The 27,421-nt window shown below is 36.3% G+C and overlaps 1 protein-coding gene across 2 annotated transcripts in view; it reads left to right on the plus strand.

The window, feature by feature from the left end:
• Positions 1-25,857, plus strand: part of ATXN10 (ataxin 10) — a 95,032-nt gene extending 69,175 nt beyond the window's left edge. For both annotated transcript variants that reach the window (XM_042890314.1, XM_042890315.1), the window contains 2 exons: positions 8,153-8,216; positions 24,692-25,857. In XM_042890314.1, coding sequence (XP_042746248.1) covers positions 8,153-8,216; positions 24,692-24,879 — 252 coding nt within the window. In that variant the 3' untranslated portion in view covers positions 24,880-25,857. The remainder of the gene's footprint in view (positions 1-8,152; positions 8,217-24,691) is intronic.
• The last annotated feature ends 1,564 nt before the right edge of the window (positions 25,858-27,421 follow it).

The following is a 27,421-nucleotide window of genomic DNA, read 5'->3' on the forward strand; positions in this document are numbered from 1 at the left end:
TTTTTTTCTTACTCCTACTACAGGGATAGGCAAAGACCATTCTAGAAAATACTTGGTATTTCAAGTGAAATCCATCTGTGTTGGACCTTAATTTATCCATATTAAGTAGCAGATCTAGCCCTTAAAAAAGCTAGGAGACTGCTCCTTGTGGCAGCATCTATTTGTTCATGAAAAGTGGTTTCTGTTTCAGGAACCGTAAGCGAATGATGAAAGCTGAATTGTTTAAAAATAAATGAACCAATTGTGTTACTGTCTTGCGGGAACCTATTCTGAATTCTCAAGTGTTTATATTATCATCTCAATGGCTGGAAACTACTGTGTTTTGCTTTGGAAAGACTAGTGGAAAAAATTATTCAGCAACTGAGATGGCTTGTTATCCTATTCTAGTGGCTGGACACTTCAGCTACTGCTCGTTTTCGCTCAGTCTTGATGAAGTGCAAAGTACCTTCTTGCTGTCTTCCCTTCTGCCTCAGTAAGGTCAAAATCCATCTTCTCAACCAGTTCTCTTCAGAGAGTTTTAGAATATCATAAAGAAATTCCACTTTTATATTCTAACTATTTTTTTTCTTCCCAGAGAGATGCAAGGGTCATCTCTCTGGGGGGAGCTGAAAACAACCTCATGTCTATCCAAGAAATAATACTGAAGTGGGAGAATATACTAGAAGTTAATGCAGCAGGAGCAGTAAGTATCATTGCCACAATTTCTGAATTTCAGATTTAAGAACAGTTGGCCAATTTTGTCATACAAGCTTACCTAAGTATATATCTACAGGAAGGTAAGGGGAAGAGTATTCTGGGGTCACTACCTTCGCTGAAATGGACTTAAAGATATTTCTTAGCTATCAAAGTAATTCACACCAGTACAAGTTGCTGTCAGACCAGCCAGGCAAGTCTGCTGGAGAAAGGAGCCTCTGTCCACAAATATTTCAGTAGATCTGCAGGATGTGGTGAACTCCAATAATAGACTTGATTGCCACAAGCCACAGCTGCCTCTATTCTAAGCCAAAGTGCCTGTAGTCTGCAGTGGACCTAGGAATTCACTAGTACTAGGATTAGAGGATTAGTGTTCTTTTCTCCTTTGAGTTAGAACATCCCATTATCTCCTATCACTTCCACTGTTTAGAAAAATAAAAACAATTAAAAAAAAACCTAATAAATAATGTAAAATGTTATTTTCTGCACTATCATAAGCGTGAAGAAACCTGGTAAGTAGGTTTATTTCTTTTCCTATTAAGCTGCTCTGTTGCTCAAATCTGAATGCTGGATTCTGTCCAGATTTTCAATTCCTATTAGTTATTACCTATGTTCTTGAGCAGGTCTTAGGAGAAAATCTGCACCTGTTTGTCAGCCTGTCTGGTTGCAGGACCTCGAGTGTATATTTCTCATTACATAGTCATTATGTAGTTTTCATGAGGTACATTCAGAAGGAATAAGTTTTTAAACATATCTTTAATGTCGACTGAAGATTGCTTGCAAATCTTCAGTGTTCATTTCATGGGGTTGCTTTTCTTTGGCGTGTCCTAACCCAGTATGATTTTCTGACTGGAGAATTCCTGCATACTTGCCGAAAGAAGGGCCTCAATGGATCACCCCAATTTGCATTTCCAGAGCAGGACTGGTTAGAGTATTCATGGTTAAGATTTGGCAGCTCATTTGTGAAAACCTGCAGTATTGGACACTGCTTCAGCATTCTTTGAGTCTCATGTTCCAGCATATTGCAGTGTTTGACTCATCATTGCCACTATAGCTATTTTCTGTGTTTGTAATATGAATGTTCTCTACTTTAGGCCCACTATTTCTTGTCCTAGTAGATGTAGACAGTAGACTAGACTTTTTTCTTGAAGCTCTTTAAAGGTCATTGTGTTCCCTAGCAAAATTTTGCATTGGATCAACGATGTTGCTGTTGCGCTCATGCTTTTTGTCACGTATCATGGTTTTAGATCTCACTTTTCTTTCCAGCCAGCACAGATATTTTTCAATATATCGGTTTATTAAGAATTCTTATCTGTTACTCTAGAAAGTACTTGGTTATCTTATTTTAGATAGTTGAGAAATTTTACTAATCACGGATAATTTTTATATGGATTTATTATATGCATTTAAAAGAATACATTTAAATGAGCAGTCTGGCATCTGAAAAAGAAATTTATTTAAGATATCTGTGTCATGAGAGGTCATTGAATATTCAGAATTATTCTAGCAGTAGACAAGAATCCATAATTTTTTTTTCTAGAACCATTTCTGTTAATTACATGCTGCGATAAATTTTCTGACAACTCTTTCTAGTGTTATTATCAGTAAAGGTTCATATTACAGTAGAAAGAACTTGACCTTGAACAAACAGGAGTTGGTAGAGTGACATGGAAGTTTCTTAGCCTCCCACAGTCATTAACACTGGAAGGGATTTCAGGATCTGTAGTCCAACCTCCTGCTCAAAGTTGAGTTCTCCAAGCCCTGCGGGCTTCAGAAGGAGTGGCTGGAAAGCTGCCTGATGGAAAGGGACTTTGGTGTACTGATGGACAATCAGCTGAATATGAGCCAGCAGTGTGCCCGGGTGACCAAGAAGTCCAGTGGCATCCTGGCTTGTATCAGGAATAGCCTGCTGAGCAGGACTAGGGAAGTAATCCTGCCCCTGTACTCAGCACTGAGGCCTCACCTCGAGTACTGTGTTCAGTTTTGGGCACTGCAGTACAGAAAGGACATTGAGGTTCTGGAGCAGGTCCAAAGAAGGGCAGCAAGGCTGGTGAAGGGCTTGGAGAATATGCTCTACAATGAGTGACTGAAGGAACTGGGGCTGTTCAGTCTGGGGAAGAGGAAGCTGAGGGGAGACATTATTGCTCTCTTCCAATGTCTGCGCTTACAGTGAGAGCGGGGTTGGTCTCTTCTCACTGGTGACAGGTGACAGGATGAGGGGAAATGGCCTCAAGTTGCACAAGGGTAAGTTTAGGTTGGATATCAGGAAAAACGTCTTTACAGAAAGTGTTCTTAAGCACAGGAGTAGGCTCCCCAGGGAGATGGTTGAGTCACCATCCCTCGATGTATTTAAAAACCGTTTGGATGTGGTGCTCAGGGACATGATGTAGCAGAGGATTGTTAGAGTTAGGATAGCAGGGTTAGATTGCGGTTGGACTTGATGATCTTTGAGGTCTTTTCCAACCTGACCAATTCTATGGTTCTGTGATTCAGACCAGGTTGCTCAGGTCTTTATCCAGACAAGTCTTGAAGACTCCCAAGATGGAAAGTCCACTGTGCCTTTTGGCAAACTGCTCCATATCTTCATAATAAAGATTTTCTTTATATACAGTTAGAAATTTTTGTTTCATTCTTATGACTGTTTTTCTTTGTTTAATCCCCTATGAACATGAATCAGGAGAGTTGGTCAGTAATGCCCTTGTGGACATGGGCAGCTTGCTGTCAGTATTTTTAAGCCTTCTACTCTCCAGGCTGAAAAAGCCGTTCTTTCAAATACTCTTCACATGGTGTAGCTTCAGCCCCTTAAGCTGCTTATTGTTTAATCAGTACCTAGAAGAATAATTGCTTTCCTCAGTCTTCTGGCTGTGCTCCTTTTGATATAGTTTGTAGTGCTGTTAGGCTTCGTCTCTGCCAGAGCACGCTGGATTACTTTTCAGCCTACTGTTCAGCAGGATGCTCAGGTTCTTTTCAGCAACGCTGCTTTTTTTGCAAACAGGCCACAGCCTGCATCTTTGCCAGGAATTAGTCTATTCCAGGCATAGATCTTTGCATTTGTCATCACTGAGTTTTTAAGGCTTCTTTTGGAAATAGCCTGTCTAGATCTGTCTTGGATGACAGCCTGCTTTTAAGAGCATCAACAATATAGAGTTGTCCCAAATTCATTGTGGGTGCATTCCCTCTCCTTCTCCATGTAGCTGATAGAGATCCTAAGTAGGATAGAACTTACGGCAGGCCCTTGAAGAACTCTGACTGTAATGATCATTCAAGCAAACCACAAACTAGTAGCAACAGTATTTTGCCTGATGATTCAACCTTGATTGCCTAATTCTCTAATTCTTCTGAAACTTCACAGAATTATTGATCAGGACAGAAATTATCTAAATGAATGCTTTGCTGTCTGAAATAAGAAGGTTCACGTTTCCTTCTGTAAAGGTTACCAGACCATGCATTATGATGCACACTAGGGGAATAAGTGTGGTTTCCTTAAAAGAGAAGTGCAAAATTCAATTATATTCACCTGTTGTGTAATGTAAGATTGATGTTGGTACCTTGATTGAGCTTGAGATGTATGTTGAAAGATGATAATTGTTGTAATATTGGATACTAAGAAAAAAGGGAAAACACAATCAATACTTTGCTTTTCATGGTCATGCCATCCCAGCTGTGTTATTCTTTCCTTTTTCTCTTCCTTTCCCTTTTTTGTTCAACAGCCAGATTAAATTTGACAAAGAAATATGGGTACCAGAAATATTGTTGTATTCCTGCTGCTATGCATCATGAGAATGAGTGAATAGATTAATGAGAATCTCAGAGTGGAAAATCAGGTGGTGGCAGTTCAATTCCTGAAGAACTGCAAGCTAAGACTGGCATTTGGCAACCGATCAGCAAACCTGTACCTCTGAATCATGTTCTGCTATTTGCTTGTTTCTAGACACTTAACTGTGTGGCAGAATTAGGAGTATTGCAAAAAGTAAAGTGAAGGAACCAAGTCGTGAAGTTTGCTGATTGAGTTACCTCATAAATCCTTTTTTCTTTTAAGTTCCGTAACATTAATTGAAATTTAATAATCTGGAGCTAAACTTCATTGCCTAAAGATTGCTCTCTTAACTCGCAGAAAAGGACATCTGCCTTTGCATGCTGAGTGTTACATTTTTCTTCTTTTTAGAAAACAACTTCAGAAAATGGCACAATAATACTAGGTCTAAATTTGCAGTACTGACTTGACCAAAGCACTACATACTACTCTGAGACAGCCATCACAGAGCTGTATGTGTTTAAATTTGCTTGGAGTAACTTTTCAAATCTACGTAATTAAAGATTTCAGCCTACACATAGACTGAAGCATCCTTTAATATTTAAATGCTGTTCAGAATTAATCAGATATATATAAATGGTCTATAATTATATATATTAAAAAAAACATAATTCTCCATAGTAAGATAACTTTTTCATGGTGAAGTGCAATTCCATAGTATTGGCCAACTATGTTGCCAGTAATGTAAATGGAGAATAGATTTAATGAACTTTTGTACTGTAACATTAAGAAGACATTCCAGGACTGTCCTGTTTCTTAGTTTCTGCCAGTATTTTCTTCAAAAATGTGGATGGGTTGCAGCCAGATTCACACTACTGCATATTTTCTTTCCAGGATATTTTTGCACCTGGTTTAAAATGAGATATGACATATTCCTTTTCAATGGAAGAACTCTAAGGTCAATAATTATGTAGAAAAAAATCACTGAATTCTTCATATTGGGCAGTAAAGTTCCAATAAATCTATTTAAAAGGGTTGAGGCCTATGATTTTGTTTTCCTAATATTTACAAAATCTGCTAGCGTGGAAGATTATAGTAACAACCCTTTCTTCAAGCTGATGAGAGAGATTCAGCATGCACATAGGGTACCCTGATGGGCCCAACGATCCTTTCCTTTGAGGATCTTTGTCATTCTAGTTGCAAAAGTGGCTCTGCTATTTGGAGAGCTAAACTGGCTTACTTTGCAGCCTAGTGCAGTTGCATTAATTCTGGGTTACCATAAAATGCAGCTTTGGTGGATTGGCTTGTGGCTCATGATCAACTGATATGGACTGAAACTTCTCTAGCAGTGGTTGCTCAGGATTTGGGGCACTTGGAGTTGACGTCATGAGGCTCTCTGACAGGTTTGTCTTCGGTACATGGCAAAGTTTATTTTCCTTGTTTCACTATGTAATAAGAGACAGATGACAAACTAAAGCTGGAGTGCTGGTATTTAGAAAAGAAAAAAAGAAAAAAATGCTGGGCCTGTTCATTTTAATTGAATGCAATTCAAAAGACTCTCAGTGCATGTGTGATACTGGTCATTAGCAAGTTGTTTTTACATTAGGTACTGCTAAGGCTGTGGTCTGATGCTTCTGTTTCCCCTTGCTATGAAGGAATCTCATTATATCCCCACAACTTTTTGAAGCATGGATTTTAATTAAAATTGTAATTGTATTTTCCCAGAATGCTTACTTTGTTAACTGAATATCTCATTTGAATCAAACTGAAACAGATTGCATACTTTATTTCAGTTGACAGCACTTAATCTAGATTAATTCGTACTGTTCAACCATTCACTGGTGGAAAATATGAGGTGATGTTGTAGGCATATCTGAGTTTGGCTGCAGTGTAAAAATCAAAGAACTAACATTTTCCAAGAATGCACAACTTCTGTGTAATTGAAAGGTCACATTTGTTCAAGTTTTGAAGTATGACATCATACATGATACATGACCTTTGGAAAGCACACAAAAATATTGTGGAAAGAATGAATATTTAAAGACTACTTCTATTAACTGTATTTCATGGAAGTATAGTTACACATGTTAACACAAATGTGCCAGTTAGGTCTAGACCAAGCAATGGCCTTTGATTTTTTTGCATGTAAGCCTTGTCTGCCTGTATATCTATCTCTGCTACTGTTACTTTCTCATGTTGCAGCATTAGATTATCTAAAGAACAACTTGTAAGAGACGCGTGCAGATTTGTCTCTAAATTAGTTTTTCTCATCTGTTTTGGATTTCAAATGTAAATTTCCCCCTACCCAATTTCTCTCAACATTTGAGAAAGCTGATGCATCCTGTAGTGTAAACTTTGATGTGCTGTTTTATAAGATAGATAAAAATGCTTTTGATCTTGTGCAAAAAAAGGTGAAAGAAAGAATCCTATGATCAATCCACATTCTAAAGTGGCATTGTACCTAAATTCCTTTGCTGGAAGTGGCATTGTACCTAAATTCCTTTGCTCAGTAGTTCCTGGTTTGAAATTAAATTTTAAGGAATTTTAAAAAATGTAAGACTTAAGCAAGTATGATTTCCACCAAATCATTGTAATTGCATTGTAATCATTGTATGTGGAAGGGGCTGCTGGAGGGACGTCTTGTCTGGACACACTGTTCAAGTTTGCCTATAACAGGTTGCCGAGGACCATGTCCAGACAGCTTAAAGAACTTTAAAGAATATTAAAAATATTAAAAATATACATCACATGATTAAGTCTTATTAAAATATCACTAGTTTTCTATTTTCAAAATAAATGCTCATATGTTCTAAGAAGATATTTGAAGGTTGAAATTTTGCAGGTAATTTAGAATAGGTTTCCATTTAAATTGGTAAGCCTTTCCTAAGCCTACAAATATGCATGATGATGTATGGTACTGCAGTATATCTTAAAATAATAGATAAATTTCTTATGGAGTATATTTTTCTTAAAATAACTATGCTGCACATATATAGTTAAGATCAGTTTGCCCTAAGCTGTTGATGAGATCGTACGTATTGGTGTATTAATCCATAAGAAGTCTGTACTATTACACATCCACAAACATGAATGTTTGATGGTGTTTGTGAATTCACATTTGTATATACACAAAATGAAAAATAATAGATCTCATCTTTGCTTGTTTGCTTTAGTACAGTGAAGACCTTGTCAAAGGAATTATAGTTGGTGGCTCTCATTTGATACAAAGAATTTGTGCTTAGGTATGTGCAGGTAGCACATTTGAAGGCTGTGTATAGAAGATGAGCAAGACAGGCAGTTCCACACTAGCTAGCAGTTGTGTGTGCATTTGTATTTTACATTTTTTTCCTATTTTTTTTTCCACCCGGTAGCTTTTCATTTTTCTTCCAGAAAGCAAACATTGCCTGTCAGTAAGTGTAGATTCTCTGGCTCAGCATAATAAGCATATGACAGAACTTGGATGGAAAAATACCTAAGTCAAATATGTGGTAGATGAAAGAGGACTATTAAGTTAACGTCTGTTTTCATTACTATTGTTTTATACTTACTGCTAATGAAAGCTTTTTTTACTCTTCAATTTAGTTTTTACATTTAATATCTTTAATCAAGCAAACATCACTTTCACATTTTTGCTTTATTTTTTGTGTGAAATATCATTAGTACTGTTGAGCAATCTGTTGATTTAAGCTTTTGTGTTTATTTTAGGTTTACGAGTTGGATGGCATCCCCCTGATTCTAGACAATTGCAGCATTGATGACAACAATCCTTGTATCCTTTATGGAAGAATTCTAATATATTAAATATGACACATTTTAGAAAAGTAAAAGAAAGAAGGTGAAGAGTTAAATGTAAGCATGTCAACATTGCTTTCACTCAGTATCTAAGTCTTACTAACCTCAGTAGTTTGTAGCTTATTTTTAATGGTTGGTTCAAAAGTGAGTGAATTCATGAAGATGCTTTCATTAACTGGACATTAAGTAAATTGAAACACAGTTATACTCTACTTCTTTAAACAATAAATATTACTGTTTTACAAATATAAATTCAGACAGCTGATTGTGATAGAACTCCGAATTAAGAATGTATTTGTTGTGTCCCATCTTGGAGCTCTCATTTCAACTGAAATCTATTCAGTAAGCTATAGTAAATCAATTCAATTCACTTATTAAATGTGACTGTGGAGAACTTACTCTAAACATGGAGACAAAGCAGGCAAGCTACAAAATGATAATGTTTATAATCAAGAGTATTAATGATGCAGGTTATTGGAATGTTGAGTAGATTTTAATATAAACAACATAGTTCCTCATTTTTGTTGTTTTTTGTTTCTTCTGGAGTTCAAGAGCAGTCTTTCTAAGACAGAGTTGTTGGAAGGAAATAAGTTCACATTGAAGATGGACAACTATTAACTGGACTGTTTTACCCATCTGTTCATGAACTGCACTGTAATCTTGCTGGTGCGTTAACTAGAGTAGTTGTTTTCTGTCAGCTAATCATTAGTTCTGTATAAGATTCTGATAAATGCATCTGGAAATCAAGTGCCTTTCCAATTTTAAAGTAATGTTAGCTTTCCCATACTGAACTAATATTTTTCTTTTTTCTTTCAACTGATTTAACTCATATGTGTGTCCAGAAGAGGGCTATGAAGATGGTCAGAGAGCTGGACCACTTGTTTTATTGACAGGCTGAGTTGGAGTTTTTCAGCCAAAGAAAAGAGTAGGCTCCAGGGAAACTTTGTAGTGGCTTCACTACATGGAACAAGGGGTACTGCTTTTAAACTAAAGGAGAGTAGATTTAGATTAGATATATGGGGAAAAGATTATTTACCATGTGTAGAGAGGGTGATCTGTGAACAGGTTGCCCAGAGAAGCTGTGAATGCTCCATCCCCAGAGGCATTCAAGGCCAGGCTAGATGGGCCCCTGGGCAACCTGGTCCACTGAGAGGTGTCCCTGCTTATGTCAGGAATTTTGAACTAGATGGTTGTTAAGGTCTCTTCCAATTCAAGCCATTCTGTACTTTTTATGAAAAAGCTTCTTTGTAACAAGTATCATTAAAAAAAAGAAAAGTTGTGAAAATGTTTCCATACATGATGTAGATAGGTAGATGATATGTAGACGACGTAGAACATCATCTACATATAAATATGTCATAAAAGGGTAGGTGGAGAAGTAATGAATGTGAAGTGTCCGTCAACTTATCACTACTTGCCTTATGTGTAATGTTTTTATGTTAATCACATTTCCTGCAGAGAGAATCTTGGCAGTGTGTCTGACAGTGCACTGAACAGTAGAGCAGTACTTCCTTGTTCCCATTCTGGAAAGAGGCACTGCTGGGTTGCAGAACGAACAGGATCCCATTATCCTTCTCCAAGCAAAAGAGCAGCCCTGAAAAAAACATAGTAAGGAGTTTTGATCCTGAGTGACTGTTCCTTTGCTTGAAAGCACAACCATGCAGCAACTTTTGGAATCTTTCTATGACTAATTTTTCATTCTAACTGTTAGAAAAAGAGAATAATTTGAGGCCTTCAAAGAGTAGAACTGTAATTTACAGTCTTGAGAGAAAAGAAAATAAAATACCATGGGAGCTTTTTACTAAATTGTCAAAGTTCTTACAACTTCTGGTACAAACCAGCATTTTATGGCTGAACTATAAACTTCTTGCCAGAAGTTAAAACTTCACTTAATTGGTTTTAACAGCTTACTAAACATAGTGACACATCTTAATATAAGCTTTCATCACTGATCCATAGCATGCAGGTACGTGAAAATGTAGTAGCACTTGGGCAGAGTAGAGACTAGCCTGCTGTGGCAAAATTTGCTTTGTCAGCTTTTGGAGAGCAGTTTCTGGCTACTGCATTTATTGTTTTGGCATGAAGTTATTCCAAACAGTGCTGTACTGCTTGAATTTATTGCTTCCCTGCTTCTCTTCTGCCTGTTAGCATTCCTTGTCTGCTGTGTACTGAGCTGTCTGTATCCAATTCAGCTTTTATCTGCTTCTTAGAATGTTTGGATTCTTCCAGACCCCATAAACCAAGGCCTCGGTAGCATGTGGGTGTCCAGCTCCGTTGCATTGCATAGCATTCGTCTGAAGAGATTTTGCTAATTCCCATCTCCCTCTTAGCACCCAGTTCTGCCTGGAACAAACCCATTTTGTGGTGCTTGTGAAACAGAACAGTGCTCTTACTGATTTGAAAGCATACTTGCTTAAAATTGAAACATACCCGCATTGTAACCTCGCAATCCAGAGAGAATGCATTTTGTCTCCTTTCAAGGAATATTTCTTAAAAGAAAGTACATAGACATCTCTTGAGATAGATGTTGAAAGAGTTGCTGAAAATTGAATACAATCACTCACCTCCCAGGAGGATGTAGAATGCTGCAAGGAAGGGAAATCATTCTGTAGCTCTTCAACATGGGTTTCTTTAGGAAGTCATGTCCAGAAACTTTCCTTTGTATTCTTTTTTTCCTAAGGCCTGTTTTTGTGGTTTCAGGCTGTGTTGCTTGTGTCTCCTTTTGTAAAAATGGCTGGAAAAGCTTCAGCTAGTTTCCTTTAATATAAGATCATCTTGTATTTTCTCCTAAAGCTCTGCGTAGATGCACATTTTTATTTGAGCTTTGTCTGTTTTGAGACATCCAAGCTCAATAGCTAAGCTGTTGTTAGATTTTCTACATAAAACAAAGTAAATGCTCTGATTTTGAAGATTTTATCAAGTTCTGCCTCCAAGTCATACCTACAAAATTGTCTAAAGAAGGTGTAATTGTGGTAAAAGTGATACAATTCTTTTCTGGGTAGAAAAAAATCATTTTCCTACAATATGCAGTTCATCAGGAAAAAGTAAACTGCCATGTTAGATCTTAAGAGTCCTTTATTATTTGAGAGGAGAAATCTTATTTAATAAATCTTTTTTTTTTTTTTTTTTTTTTTTTTTTTTTGTATAAAACACACAGAAAAAAAAATGGGTCTGCACTTATCTTAAAATGAATTCCTATGTGAACCTGTCATTACTATAAAATTGCATCCTTTGAGTTCTCGAACAACTTTGTAATGTGCATAGAAATACCAGGAAGTTCATTAGTTATAAAATTACAAGCTGAAGTTCAGCTGATACGTTTGCATTACTTCAGCTTTTTTCAATTTGAATTCATATTTTGGTGTCTAGAATAAAATGTATTTTATTCTGCTCCCTTAGCCATCATCTTCCTCATATCTGACAGATGATAGCATCAGAAAAGGGCCCATCTCCTCATCCGCTACCTTTTTCTCATCTCTTACTGCTCCTTCCAGCTTCGTTTCTGACCTTTCACAGGTACCAGCTGCTTAGCACAAGAAAGGAGGCTAGCCCATTCTGATCAAAGTATTGTTGATCCCCAACATCCAAAAATATTTATTATTGAAGACATTTCAGTTTACCTCAACTCACAGTGGCACTCTGAAAGTTGTTCTCTGTTTTTCGCATCTTCCTGACATTTAGGCTCATCTTTTTAAAATGTAATGACTGCCCTTAAAAATATTTATTGCAAATTTACAAATGGTCATTGCATTCAGAACACTGCAATGTAGTAACTGCTAGTTAGTGGTCAATTTTGAAGATGAGAAGTGAAATGCAGTTTTGAAAATATAATATTTTGATTTTGGGAGATTGCTTACCAGTCTTAAAGTTATGAGATTCCTTTAGTCAGTTTTCAGTACATTGATTTTGTGACAGAAGTTAATTGGAATTCATCTTCTGTAGGTGTCTATGTTATGTTAACCCTAATTAGGCATGTTTTTCTGTTAGTGAAAGTGCAGTCACACATAGGAGAAAAAAAAAAGATATTGTTGTGTGGTATGTGCATGCACATAATTTTACTTGTATGAGTAAACACCCAGATGGCTTTGTTTCATCAATAAAAATATTCAGCATTAGTGAAAGGAGCTGTGGCTACTGTGGATATCCATACATTGTCTTTAGTCCTTAGTTTGAGTAATTTGAATTGTGGATGGAAATGGAGCAAAAGAAGTTAATTTTCAGATGCTCCTTCCATAAGCCTTATTCTGACTTGATGACAGCAACAGGTATAATTGTGGTTCATGAAACTTTTAGCTGGAATTAGAAGAAATCCAGTTGCTATGGTCTACAACAATGGTCATTTGTTTTTGTGAGTTGCCAGCAAAAACTTTAGGGGGAACTGACAGACATTTTATTTCTGAGTTACAGAGTACCACGTAAAACAAGCCACATACAGTGAAAAAGCCTCACTGCTGAACAGAAGCCAGCAGAAAGCAAAAACAGGAGTGCGACTTGACTTTTTAGAGTAAATCATGATATTGTTGAGCATTTTCATGTAAATGTGGCTATCCCTTTTTGTCTGGGAAGAAAAGACAGCATAATATTATATCGGTAATGGTTATCTTTCTTTGGAAAGCTTGCTTTAGGCACTGCCTCTGCATTCACCATTTTAAAATGAACTATTTGACTGTATTTTCATGACATACATAAAACAACATTATTTCAATGGCTATGGTCAATGCAAAAGAACTCAACTACTGATGAAAACTCTCCACAGCCTGTCAAGTTCTGTCCATTTGGAAGAAATTACCCTTGTCCTCATCCCATAGACAGCTTCTTTGGTGCATAAGTCTGAAGTCTGCTTGGGCTAAAAAGAATTGTGTTCTTTGGCAGAGGGCTGCAGTTTTCCATTATCGCAGGCTGCTGCTGCTGCAACCCTGATCCTCTGATATAGAACACTGTGAGAATCTTAATTGATCTAAACCAGTGCTGGTTGGCACTGTGACTTTAACAAAAAGGTAGTAGTGACTCAGTTTTTAGTGTCCCCACGGTGGCTGAGGAGCTACAGATTGGCAGTAAAAAAAAATGGGACTTGTCAGCACAGTTGAAGAGCAGAAACTTGTTGACCTGGACCTTTAGGTTCATATTGCCAGAGACAATAGCTAAATAGCATCTGAGTAGCAGGTGACTACTATAGGTGGAAATAAAATGAAAATTAAAATTGTCAAGCAGGAAGAAATCATGTAGTGGCATACGCTGGTTCAATCCAATTGAACTCCCACATGCTGACAATTCTTTTTTAAATCCCTGGAATGCATGGAGAATTTCTGGTTAATGGCATATACACAGATTTCAGGTTCCTTTCTGTGTTTTCTATTCAGATGAACCAGTCAGAAGTTAGAACAAGTGCAAGTATGACTGTTTGCTGAGCAAGTACAGTCCCTGAGAGGGGCGTATTTCTTTCACCTTGTTCAGCAGATGACATCTTGTTTCTGCAAGTTGCTGTGAACTCTTTGTAGCTATATTTTGTTTGATACTAATGGAGCCTATGGGGTCCACGTGGTACACAGGGGAGTCCTTTAGTGTTGTACGATAATGGATTCTGTAGCAGCTGCAGTGGGCCCACTTTGTAAATGATTCCCAAGAGGCTTCAAACTTCTCATGATGAAAAGAAAAACAAAGCTATTCCTCAGTGATGCTTTTGGTTTTAGTTGTGAAGGTCATCTGCCCACCAGTGTCTATTTCTGTCACTATACATGTGGGGATCTTTATGCTCATGAAAGGAGCATTGCAAGTAGCCGGTCTTTTTCTTACAGAAGTGTTAGAGGACCACAGAAGTGTGGATTCCATCATAAGTAGTGCATTGTGTTATGTTGGTTTTTTTTTTTTTAATAGGATATTGAGTGAAGTATCCAAAGTGGGACTTCTATAAAGAGACAAGATCAAGGTTTGTGGTCCCTGTTGAAAAGGGCACAGAAGGTATTTGTGTAACTTAATCCTACTTTGAATCACTCTTGACATTGACTTCCCATCTTAAGAATTGGAATGTAACTTCCATGTCTTAACCCACTGTTTATCTTTTCTATATTTTGAAAATTATTTGGAACAGAACCCACCTAGAGTTAACAAAAAGAACCAAGGAAAAAAAAAAAGACTTAATCCTTATATTTGGTTGATTTAATTTCTGACTCAGAGTGCACTTCTGAAGCATTTATTTTGTCAGAGGAAAAATATCTACTTGAGGTTGAGAACAAAAAATGTAGGGTTTTCTTGTGAGATGTTCTGCATCAGTTGGCTGGATCAGTAATAAAGTTTCTTTTTTTTTTTTTTATAAATACAAAGTCCTCCTTAATATAAAACCACAGGAGGAATGTAGTGTGCAGCTCATGGATAAATTGTCTGGGAAATGAAAGTTCTGCCTCCTTTTTTTCTCAGCTTCTTGATTTGGGAAGAAAATTGGGAGTTACAATTCTGGTATCAAATTTCTAGCTTCATTTCATATATAACATGACTTTCTTGAGTTCTTTAGAGTACATAAAGGTACTCTCCTGGTAAATGAAATTGATGCTACATTGTGATGTCTTAATTAGTTCACAGTTGCCAAGCATATTGGGGTTTTTGCCTAACACGCAACTCTTGTAGAAGATAACGAGAAAAATCCCCAAACTCTCAGAATTAATTTATAGAGGTTTTTTCTTCAAGAACTGTTAATAGATCAAATTTATTTGGGCGTTTAACAGTGGCATATTTCAAATTGCTGGTTCCTTAATTTCATGAATGATTGGTGAGAATACTGAAATACAAATTTCATAGGGAAGTTAGTATTAGTTTTCTTGAGGATACATAAAATACTAAAGCAGATTTGATGGCATGCAAATATGAAGTCTGTTCCGTAGTATTTTACTTCTCCTCACTTGCAACAAATGATATCTGTAATCAATAATGTGTGTGCTGGAGAATGTTTAACAGAGCTATACAGAACGCAAGAAGACTCTTTCAAATGTCACATTAAAATACTTGTAATCCCTTGAAAAGAGTAATCTATGTAAGCACCAACTCATGCATGTAAAACTAAAGAATTTAATAATTCTGTTTCTAAATGAAATATTGTCATATTTATCTTCCGTCCTAATCGTCTTGGTGGACTGAAATCCATGACAGGCTTGAGACTAAAGCAGATCTTTAGTTACCAAGAGCACAAAATAAACAAACAAACAAGCAAATAAAAGATTTCTTTGTTGTTTTTATAGCTCAGACAGCTTGCTTAATTTTTTGGTAGGCTTTTAAAAAATTCTCTGAATTGAGACTAAAAATTTGAGTCCTAAAGGTGTTTTTTGTTTGTTCTGTTTGTTTGTTTAAATAAACCTAAGAATGGTTCAAAAATATTGCTGAGTATGGAATGCCTCCTACAACTGCCTTATCGTATTTCAGTTCTTCTTCTTGATGTTGTTTTTTTGCATGCCTCAAAAAAAAATTCAGATGTAATATGGCTAATTATTGTATTTTTACATAATTACATTATGTAATTATGCTCTGCATAATATCTTTATTTTGACATTTTTCTGTTGTTCCATTATCTGTCAGTATTGTTAAAACAGTCTGTACTTTCAGCTGGTGAATGCATTGTCTTACATAGCTTCTTCCTGATCTTTTTGTCTTTTTCCTCTCTTCCCTGGATCTTTGCATAGTCTTTGTTCTTATAATTTCCAAAATGTTTTCCAAAATCTAACCTTTGCATTCTGTCTCCCTAAGAGTATTTTTGCAGTCCCCACTTACCCCGATGATTTGTTCTTATCTCTTAGTGTTCCTTCAAAGAAATGCTGACATTTCCTGTGATCACAGCATTTGTAATGGTGGCCAGTGGCTATCTGCAAAACATGATGGAAAAAGCTTAGTTGGTTATAATTCAGTTGCATCTTTCAAAACACCCATTGATTTGACTGATGTTATTTTTAGACGCATGCTGGATCTCATCTAATATCTATGACACTGGAACTGGAGTTTCATTTACCTTCGTTGTTTTATTTGTCATGAAGTGATATTTGAAATTACTGAAAGCATTAGTGTGGGAGTTAGAGCACCTGCATTATTCAGAAGCCCTTAATCCATAAAATACTTGAGTACTATGCTGAAAAGTGGGTAGGCATAGAGATCCTTGTTGAATAATCTACACATGTAGTTGAATCTCTATTAAAAATAGAAAAAGCTTCTGTCCAAATTGTGATTCTGCTTATCTCACTTTCTTAGTTTTCAGAAATATAGATTAGAGTTATCGTGACTGCATTTCACGTGTTAAGATGTTTTTTCCAGTCTCGTGCAAGATTGTTTAAAGTTCTATTTGACCTCTTTAATTTCCATTTTAATAAGGGTTTTAGAAAAGCTGTTTATTTCTGTATGTGTACATACAAATGTGCATGAATGTATGTCTCTGTATGGGTGGAGCTTATTTGTTTGTATGTCTAAGGAAATTTAAGATGACCACACTCTTCCTGATATCTGTTGAGTTTGTTAACGCAATTACCATCCCCCTTGCTTCAGTTCTTTAAGCCTCAGTGCTTTCAGTAAGCTTTAGTAGTTATTTGATACATGAGTTTCAACATAGTGGAATTTTAATTTTTTCTTTCTGTACTTGGGAAAAGAAGATAAGCTGAGGCATTTTGAACATGTAACAGTAATTGAAGCTTTTTCTTCTTATTGTACCTATTTCCTAACTTTCTAGTACCTGTTATAGATAACTAGTGCTTAAGCTTAGTTGTCATGAATTCTTAAAACAAGAGTAGTGTAATAGAATATAGTAACTGTAGTGTATTAGCTTGAAATGTATCAAGAGCATGATTCTTTCTGTTTTAAAACAGGTGATTTATTTACTCATTACTCATAAATTATGAGTTTCCATTAAAAGTATGTCATAATTTTTAAAAAACGGGCAACTTAAGCAGTGAAAATGAATGTGTCATATTCATGGTCTTAAGCTAGTATTAAAAGTCCGAGTATAGGAAAAAGTGTAACAAAGTAGAGGTTATGGCTTACATTAAAAAAAAATAATAATAAGCCGTTGCATAAGACATTATTAAAATAATGTAAAAACATAGCTTGGTGTAATTAAGTATGTAGTATGGCTTTAGTAGCTTCATAGTACTTGACAGAAATTATGTTTAATTTCTTAGTGTGCTAAGGTGTGTTGACATTCTCCTTTTAAGTCCTGCAGAGAATGAAAGGAGCCGCATAGAATATGGATTAAATGTTTCTTAGCTGACAAATGTAAAAACATATATATAAGGAGCTTGGATATAGTAAACTTTTCAGTGGTGTCTGGTGTGATCTGCTAACCTAGAAATACAAGTGAAACAGGTGGAAAAAAAAATCTATATAATTACTCGAGTAAGTCAAATTACTGAAGTAGTATACATCAATTTAACGAAAATCAGGTACCAGTTATCTGGCCATCACTGATGTGGGCTGTGTATAACTAAAATCAGACAAGCAAGCCCTGAAAGAAAGAGTCTCAAAATCTGGATCTGTCCATTGCATAGTTAAGTAGTGCTGGAAAAGTATTTCCAAATAACATGAAGAGCTAGAACTCTATTTTTGAGGGCAGTGCTAAGAGGCCACCTGGATTTTTCATTTTATCTTTTTCATTTTAATGAAATTACTCAGAAAAAAAGCTGAAAGGAGCAGGCAGCTGGTGTTGCCCTTGTAGCCAAATAGCAAATTTTTGGCATAATTCGTCACATAAACCCGGTGCCTGAACTTCAGAAGAAGCACTGAAAAGTACAAATGGAAGGAAGAGGGGTCAAGAATGTAGGAAAGCATCTTTTGTCTTCCTCAGTTTCTGTGGTTAGTTCATAAAAAAGATCCGTACTGATTGCTGTGATCAAGATTTGTAATGGTGGTGGTGGTGGTGGTGGTGTTTTTCACATCCATAATAAAAGTTAGTGTTCGAAAAAGCCTGAACTGTAAAGAAATCTCAGACTGTAATGAGTGAAAAGATTTAGCCAGTGGAATATTAAGGATTCAGTGAAATCTCCCAGTCAATACTGGATATCTTTCAGAAAAATACGTAAAAAATATGAATAAAACAGAAGTGACAGGCTCAATTTCAAGAGTGCCTTAAATTTCAGTGGTCTGTATTCTTTGCAGAAGTGTTGGACTAAAGATCAGTAATTGCCCATTCGGGTCTTAAATTGTTGGCCGTAGATGTTTAGTTGGATTAAATTTCACTGGAAGTTACAGATGAGACATAACATACCTATAATATACCTATTATACATAGTACATCAGCTGAGTTTTAAAGGAAACTGTATACCAAAGGCATGTTTTAAGAAACAGCTAACAGGTAGGATGTTTGGAGACTGTTAGAAGTATATGTAGCTATAAGAAGATGATGTTTGGTGAAGGAAAAAATTACTGCTGGAAGGTTGACAGAAGGAACAGAAAATATGCAGTATGTAATTATTTTCTCCTACAGATGTTTCTTAATTTCTTTAGACTGTGAATTATACGCAGTCCTAATATTGAAACTATTTGGTAGTTTGGCCCATTGATCTTTTCTGAAATCATATCATTTGAGATCTTGCTCTGGCAAAGCAATATTATTCTGCAGAGTGGAATTCTAACTGTAAACCTTAGTTCAGATTTTTATGGGTAGGCTTTCTTTCTTAATCTAAATAGCTCATGGAGGTGGGTTTGGACTTGAAGTGCTTGTACCAATCTGCTCCTTCCCTCCTAGTGAGAAGGAGGAGGAAGAGAAGGGCAGGGCTGGCTGCAGGCACCTTAATAGTGCATTTCCAGCAAAGCTTTGCTGCCACATAGTGGTCAAGATTGAAGCTGGCTTGGAGGTGGATGGTCCAACTCTCCTACTGACCTATGAGCAAATGAGAGTTGCAGTGAAATTGAACCTCTGCTCTCAGTTCCCTGATGCTGTAGATCAGGAATAAATGCCTCTTACAGCATCCAGTGTACTTCCACCTTTGAAGCTGCTATATGAGATGAGTTTAATTGTACTCTCTGCAAGAGCCAGGTCAAGCAGGGTGAAGGGAGGGACATTCCTGGCTGATAAGGCACTGCCTGTTTCCCGCTTTTTAATTCAGGATGTGGCAACTGCAGACATGGATGGTGTTGACTGCTGTGGAATCTGCTAAGTAAAAATACAACAACCAAAGAATTTTAGGCCTTTTTGTTGTAGCTTCTAGGCAGAATATTCCAAGTTTGCATAGACTGAATTCCTAAAGCTTTCTGATGGTGATAATCAAATGTCAGGAATAAATGGAGTCCCAAACGTGCTCCAAAAATATTATATAACTTCTTCAAAATAAGTAAATATGTTAAGATCCTTAGATCTTTATGTTTTCTATGATTACTTTTTTCAGGTAATGTCTTCAACCTATAGACCTGTTCCAGAAAAGCTTTTAGAGAAGAAGGACAGCTTTAACTATTGCATAAAACTTATTTACAGATGAAGGAAAAGTTTTAAGAAATTGATGTCATTTTCTACAGCTTCTAGCACTACAAAAAACTACTAAAATCCCCAATAGGAAGAGACTTGTAGAACTTTGTAAGCTATTTGTCTGACTGTGAGGGACCAAAATCATGACTATCTTCTACATGTGGTCAGTCTTAGCACATTAATAACAAATGTGATTAACAGTGCCAGTAGCTGTCTAGAGACCTGTTCTAATGGTGAGAAAAATTGTTTTGAAGTTGCTGTGATATGAAAGTACTTAAAATGACTTGAAAGTCTTAACAGAAGATCTTTTTATTTCTCGCCAGGGTGATCCAGTCAGGTCCGTAAGTGGAAGTGATTCTTGTAATTTAACACTTCAGTATTTCATTCTTGTCTGTAGAAGTTGTAGCAAGAATTGGATTGTGAGCTGAAGACTGGAAAGTATAAAATATAGTTAGCAAGGACTGTGTTTTGATTAACTCTGGTTTCCAGTCCTATAGACCTGTTCCAGAAAAGCTTTTTGAGAAGAAAGACAGCTTTAGCTATTGCATAAAATGTCAGTTTAATTATGATTCCAAATTGTGTGGGTTGTCAGTCTTGATAATGTTTTGTATCTCTTCCTATATTTGGTTTGAATAAACTTAATGTTTAAGTAGTCAAAAAATCTGAATTAAATGAGTTAATGAAATCAGACAAGGAATATCATCTTTTTCTCCTTTCAACAACTGACTGTTGTGGAAGAGAGTTTCCAAAGCAATTGTTTAATTATAGAAAAACTAATGTAGTACAGGTAATTCTCAAACTGAAACAAATAAAAGTATCTGAACTATGTAGCATATCAGGCCTCCACCAATTATGTTACATATAGAAATTCTCAGAAATAATAAACATCAAGAGAACTTAAGAAGAACAAAGTACATACTTCAGTCTCCTCGCCCCTATTCTTTAATGTCCTATATCAGTTAATGATAATACTGAACTTGCTTGAGAACTTACTTTCCTTTTTCAAGCAAAGTACTTTCAGCATTACTTATGTATTCCTGCTTATCTACCAAGTCAGATTCAAAACTCATTAATAATTATGTCCACTCTTTTTCATCTGTAGAATCCATACTGTTGTACAGAACAATTCATAAAGATCACAGAATCACAGAATTGCAGGATTTGGAAGGGACCTCAGTAGATCATTGAGTCCAGCTCCCTGCTAAAGCAGGTACTCTACAAAAGTCTTACTGGTAGGCATCCAGACGGATCTTGATTATTCCCATAGGTGAGTCCACAGCCTCTCTGTATAACCTGTTCCAACGCTCCATCATCCTTAATGTACAGAAGTTCTTCCACATGTTAGTACAGAACTTCCTGTGTTCAACTTTTAGGCCATTACTCCTTGTCCTGCTGCTATGCAGCACCAAGAAGAGATGTCCCTTTGGTGAATCCATTGTGACTACTCCTGATAACCTTCTCTTCCAATTGCTTAGAGAGAGTATACAAAACGTATTGTTCCATCACCTTTCCAGGAACAGAAGTGCAGTCGTGGAGGTTACAACAGGGTATTGGTTATTGGCTCCTGACGACACGCAATTGTATTTTCATATGGCAGTAAACTCCTAAATCAGTCAGTATTTTATTGCTAGCACTAGCTTGCTCTTGCAGCCTGTGGTAGCAGAGTCCATAAGAAAATAAAGAATAGAATTATGAAAAGTTCCCTTTTGCAGTCAATGGCAAAATTACTACAGAATTCACGGGACATAGTTTTTGTATTTGTTAATTACAGATAGCAACACTTTTCATTCTTTAGGGCAGACACCTTTCCTTTCTGCCTCCTTGCCTCCTCCCTGCCAGTTGAAGTTATGATCCGGAGGAGATTGATGGTTAAATTGCTGTTTGAAAGCTTGTTACACAAGTGTGGAACACAAAACAAGGTGGTTCTGTATTGTTTGTATAAGTAAAAATAATTTAGGAATCATATAGCATACAGTACTAAACTGCATTGGAAAAGAATTTCTATGCATATACTTGTTTACTGGACACGGTCTAGTAGTGAAGCTCCTGCAAAAATGAAATTAAATTTTAATTTCTTTTGTATGCCCTCTCCACTGCAATAGAGAGATGTAATCTTCACTTCCTTGTCTGTAACATTAATTTGACACCGCAGTATGTTCTGCTGGAAAAATCTAGACAGCATTACTCCAATCAGCTCTACAGTGCTTGCTACATTTCTTTTATGCTGTATGACAACAAACAGGCTCATGCTGTTATTTGTAGTAACTATGGAAACTTTAGAAGCTCTCTTTCTAAAGCTGAGCTTACAATAAAGTGCTTAAATTGTTGGTAGGATTAGAGACTCTCGAATATGTTTAATTTTCTCTGTGTGTCTCTATTTTTGGAGAGGAGCAAGAGGGTAATGTGAATATTAACTGGCGACTAGCTTTAATCTCTGCTGACACTTAAGACTGTCTAGTTCTGCACACAGCCATCCAAAGGTCTTAGCCTCACACAGCATGTGAACAAGGGAAATCATGCATATTCATGCCTGAATTTACAATGGAAAACCTGTATACAGAAAAGAGTTTTTGAATGAGTGAAAAACGTTATTGAAACCATTTTGCAGCTTCAGCTACAGTAGTCAATAATGATAAATGCCATAATGCTGACAGAGTTCATAAAATAATGGGGGTGTCTTAGATATTATCTAAGCATGAATGGATATGATAATAGGAAAACATCATTTGCTGTGGATTGTAGAAGTGCAGCAGGAGTATTCCCAAGACAAATTAAAAAAAAAAAAAAAAAAAAAAAAAAAAATACTTTTTTATTTTCTGGGAGGCTCTTTGCACGAAAACTATCAGTCTTTGAATTTTTTTTTTTTTTTTTCTAAGGAGATATTTTTTTATGCAAGTGAAATTCAGTGTTGTGGTTTAACACCGGAGAACTCTGCACCTCCTCCTAGGAGAAGAGCCATGGGGGTGACAGCATTTTTCTCAAATACACTGGAAGAACTTCATGTTACTTTCTGGCACTCATTAAATGCCCTAAATCGGAGCTAAGGCTGATAGGTATCAGCCTCTTTCCATGTGCTTATTCATCTCCATTCGTTGCATGTTCCAGCATTCTGAAGTTTTTTCTCTCCATTGAAGGTGATTAAGGAGATTCTGCTTCTGTATGATTGGATTTCTGTGATATTTTGTTGGTTTTTTTATACACAAATGTAATCTTCAGTGGAAATACTCAGTTTATCTAACTTACATACATTTTTTGGCACTTGTCTTTTCATTTAACCGTAGTAGTGATACACTGTCAGAAGACAATACATTGATTCTCTGTCAGGTTCACCTTTTTAGGTTTCCATGTGAAATACAATTTTCTATTCTACATTTCTCTACCTCGTCAATACCCCACTTGGATCCAGCCTTTGGCCAGAATAAATGACAGAAGTGTGCAGCGTGTTCCCTGACAGTTTGAAAAACTGTTGGAAAAATAGTGTTATATTTGTTGCTGCTTTACCACTTTTGATTTCCAGTTTTGTGCTGCATGAATGTTTAAGTAAATACGAATTACTGCTAAAGGGCAGGGGGCCGTTTCACTAATGCATGCCAGTGCAGTATTGTTCCCTAGCATGTATGTTTCCTCTGATGTTTGGCCAATATACTCTTCATTTAAACATTTCTCTCTGTTGAGGATTCCTTGTGGGCTTTTTATTTCAGTCTAGTATTTTTTGGCATTAAACTATATCTGTGGTTATGAGGAGACAGGATTGAGGTGGGCACAACATTCCGTGCAAGATATGTACAGAAAGTATTAAGACTGTTGTAAGAATACATGTGCAGTGGCTGGTGCAGAAATAGCAGATTTTGCAAATGTTATCATGATAGACTGTGTAACAATGTCCAATTTGCATATTTTATTCTTTTGGCTGAGATTCCCATCTTCCCCCATTGATTTTCCCCTCCAGTCATGCCCTGGCAAATGCCCATAACAGCACTATCTCATCTCTCTGCTTAGACACTGTCCAGCCCAAAACACATCAATGAGATGAGTAAATTATGCATATTCTTCTACTGGATGTGAAGCTACATGTACTAAATAATTGGTGCCCTGCAGGCAAACCACTTTTGTGTGATGCAGAATTGCTTGCCTCCCGTATGGGTAAGTTGGGAAAGATTATATCATCACACAGCTTTTCAGTTACAGAATTAGGGCTAACAACTCTGACACTTCATAAAATGAACAGTGTAGCTCATTTGGAAAATGCCTGACTGATAATCCTGGGAGTTAAAATCCTTTGCCTATGTCCCTAATGTGTGCCTCAATCCTGGCCTCAAGGGCCCACCTTAGAAGGTGAATAAGTTGCAGCTTGTGCCCATTTAAACACGAGCAGGAACTACCTGCCGCTGATCATAGTGTCTTTTATGTTGGCAAGGTTGTAAAAGCATCCAGGCACAAAGAACTGAATCTAGATAATTTTAAAGGTTAAATATTTTAAGTGTCTCCCACATTCTTCTGCTATTTTTAGTTGTTAGCATGGATGTGTTTCTCTTTATCTGCGTTTCTTCAACGTTTGCAGTGAGAGTAATCAGTCATCTTCTTGTTTGTACCTATACAGTTCATGTTGTTTGCCGGTTCTCAGATGTGCAGTGTTGAGGTGTTAGGACTGTAAGCACAGTGAAGTGAATGATTTTATCTTCTATTTTAATCTTGTTAAGAAGTTTATTAGCACAGTTCAATTAGCTATCATTCTATTTTTTAAAATGTCCTTTTAATTCCTGCAGTTTGTGTTCTTTTTAAATTTTTATTCAAGATAAAACCTAGTAAACTTGACTGAAGTTAATGGATGTACCTCATTTAAACGTAAATTACTTCATATGCAAGTCTTTTGCGTACAGGGACATAATCTGTAGGTATCTTACTTTTTCAAACCCTTGATTTCTTCTGTTTTTCTGGGTTTGAGGGATTGGGGGGGAAAGATGTTAACAAATTACAATGAAAAAGAAAAAAAAAATTAAATAATGATCCTTAACTCTATTCAACAGTTCTGAACCAGTGGGCAGTATATGCCATCCGAAATCTCACTGAACAAAATGAAAGAAACCAACAGCTTATTGCCCAGATGGAGGAGAAAGGGCTGGCAGATAATTCTGCCCTTGAGAGTATGGGTTTACAGATAGAGAAACAAGATGAGAAGTTAATTCTGAGATCTGCCAGAAAAAAGCCTTCATGAACAAAAAAATTAAGAACAGTTGATTCATTAAAAGAGGATTTCTCTTTTAAAATGTTTTCCCTGCTGAGACAATCAAGACTTCTTCAATTTTAGTTCCAGTTGGCTGAATGTGTTCTGTTCATTCTTGGAGAAACTGCCATACAATTGTTCTCCCTTCCTGTTGTAAACAAAGAGATATGTCTGCTTTTTCTATATACGTAGGGTAGATGAATTTATGGAGAAAAATCCTTCTTTTTCACACGGTTGAAATGTCATTACTTTCCTGTTTCATTAGTGCAAAGATGACCTATTGAGTTAGAATTTCCTTTGCTAAGCCTGAGGGCAACTATCATTAAAAAACACAACTAAAATAACTACTTTGCAATTTGCCCTCTATATTTTACAAGATCTGTGCTGAACCAGGGCAAAACAGTGAAAGTTTTTTGTTTTCTCTCATTATGCTTAAATAACTGTCCTTACATAAAGATCAGTGGAATGTTGAATGTACGTAAATATTTAGTGAATTAAACAAAACATGCCTTCAGCATATTAAATTGTTAATAAATTGTGTTTTCTGCCTTGATACCTTTCACTCTTTGTGACAAGTATATTAAAAACAAAGCTGAAGCTGTTGTGGCAACAGATGCTACATTCCTTTGCACTGGGGCATGTCTCTGTTTTGGAGACTTTGGTGTTTGTTTGAATTTTATTTGTTCCTTTGGATGGTAAGTCAGCCCACTTTCCTTTTATTTTGCACTTCTCATGGGTTTTCTGAACTCTGGCAGACTGCTGAAGAGGTAGTTTCTCACTGTGATTAATTCTAGCAGATTCTTTTCACCCCTCTGCCTTTCCAAAACATTGACAAAACTCATTTCCAGTTAATTAATTCAAGAGAGGCAGAAGAATGGAGGGCCCTGCCTCTTCATTTTGGGTACCCTCCTATATTGTTGTTGGACCCTGCCACTGTGGAATGTGGCATGAATGAGATGGGGCTTGAGAAGGGGGGCTGAGAAAGGGGAGGATTGGTGGGGGTGGGGTGGGAGTGGGTTAGGGGGGGTAGTTAAGGTTAACACTGTGCTTGCCATACCTTGCCCTGGTATTGAAGAAATGTAGTCCTCCACGTATCAACCAAATAAGAATTACAACTTAATGTTACTAGCTCTTATGTATCGCTGCTTTCATTTGCTTACCTTCAGTCCAAACGGAAAGGTCCCAGAAAAGTTAAATTGTTTATGTTTTTGTAATTGAATCAATTCTCAACTGGAAAGGTAAGGTTATGTCCTGAAACTACTTGTAACAGACTTTGTGCCACATGCGTCAGCTTCACTTCTCAAATCCAGTTTTGTACTTAAAAATGGAAAGAAAAAAAAGTACAACATACTTTGAACTCTGGGAAATTTATTTTGCTGCTTAAAACTGATAAGGAGTTTAGCCAGGTTACTAAGATCTTCTCAGTTTTACTGTAAGACTTCAATGTCATTCATTCTGAATGAATGGAACTATGAACTTGATCTAGTGAGATTTTAGTCACATTTTGGTTTTCAAGGCCATGATACAAAATTGCAAGGTCTTCATGTGTTTATTAAGTAAGGGATATAAGTAAAGGGATAATGACTAGGAAAAAAGACTGTACTTGTTTGTTTGTTTGTTTGTTTTTCTTTTAGTGACAAGTTAACTAAAAAATGGAGAAAAACAGTGTTTTAGCAAAAAATCTTTTTTAAAAAATAATAATTTGACAGGAACATTTCAGAGAATATTAAAAATGGTTGTGTTTAAAATCCAGTGCGTAAAGTAATTTTTTATACAGATAAATGCCATTTGCTACCTGAGTGGAAGAGCTTATGGTTTTGGTTCTTCCTGAGAAGGTGTGTTATCATATTATGGTCTCTTAATGATTTTCCTAAGCTTCAATTCTTGTACTTGGGCCAGAATTCATTTAACAGTTAAATTACTGCAGCACATCAGATTTAGAGCTGGCAATCTTCATAGCATTATCTGAAAATTCATAGTTCTAGTACCTAAGTGACAAAAACAAACAAACAGGCAAACAAAAGACTCTAAGAAACCTCACTTTTTATTTAGAAGGCAACATCTTTTGACTTGAAAAGGAAAGACAAAGCTTTTATTAACAAAGAAACATCAAATATAGTAGCACCTAGAAATAAAGTGACAAGGTTTTTAACTGAGGAATTATAAAACCTCAAACACTTTAGCTATGCTAGTTAGGAAACTCATGTCAGATAGTTAACAAAGTAAGAAAAAAGTACTTATTGTGAACAGAAAATAAACTTCATATTTGAGGAGAAAAAAATGCAGATAACTTTCTTTTATTTAGGGTAACAAAGAGTTAAAATCCTATCCACAAAGCAAATCCAGAAAGCCATTCGGTAGTGGAAAAAACAGTGGGAGTCCCTTTTTCCTTTTAAGCAATAGGGAATAGGAAGCTTTTTTTTTTCTTCCTTTTTTTTTTTTAAAAAAAAAAAACTTAATCGTTGTGTACCCATCATGTGCACAAACCTGTAAATATAAAGCAAATAATAACAAACACAAATTAGTGAAAGCG

Source organism: Lagopus leucura, unplaced genomic scaffold, assembly GCF_019238085.1.
Source record: "Lagopus leucura isolate 7727_CA_CO unplaced genomic scaffold, USGS_WTPT01 Super-Scaffold_100159, whole genome shotgun sequence".
NCBI lineage: Eukaryota > Metazoa > Chordata > Aves > Galliformes > Phasianidae > Lagopus > Lagopus leucura.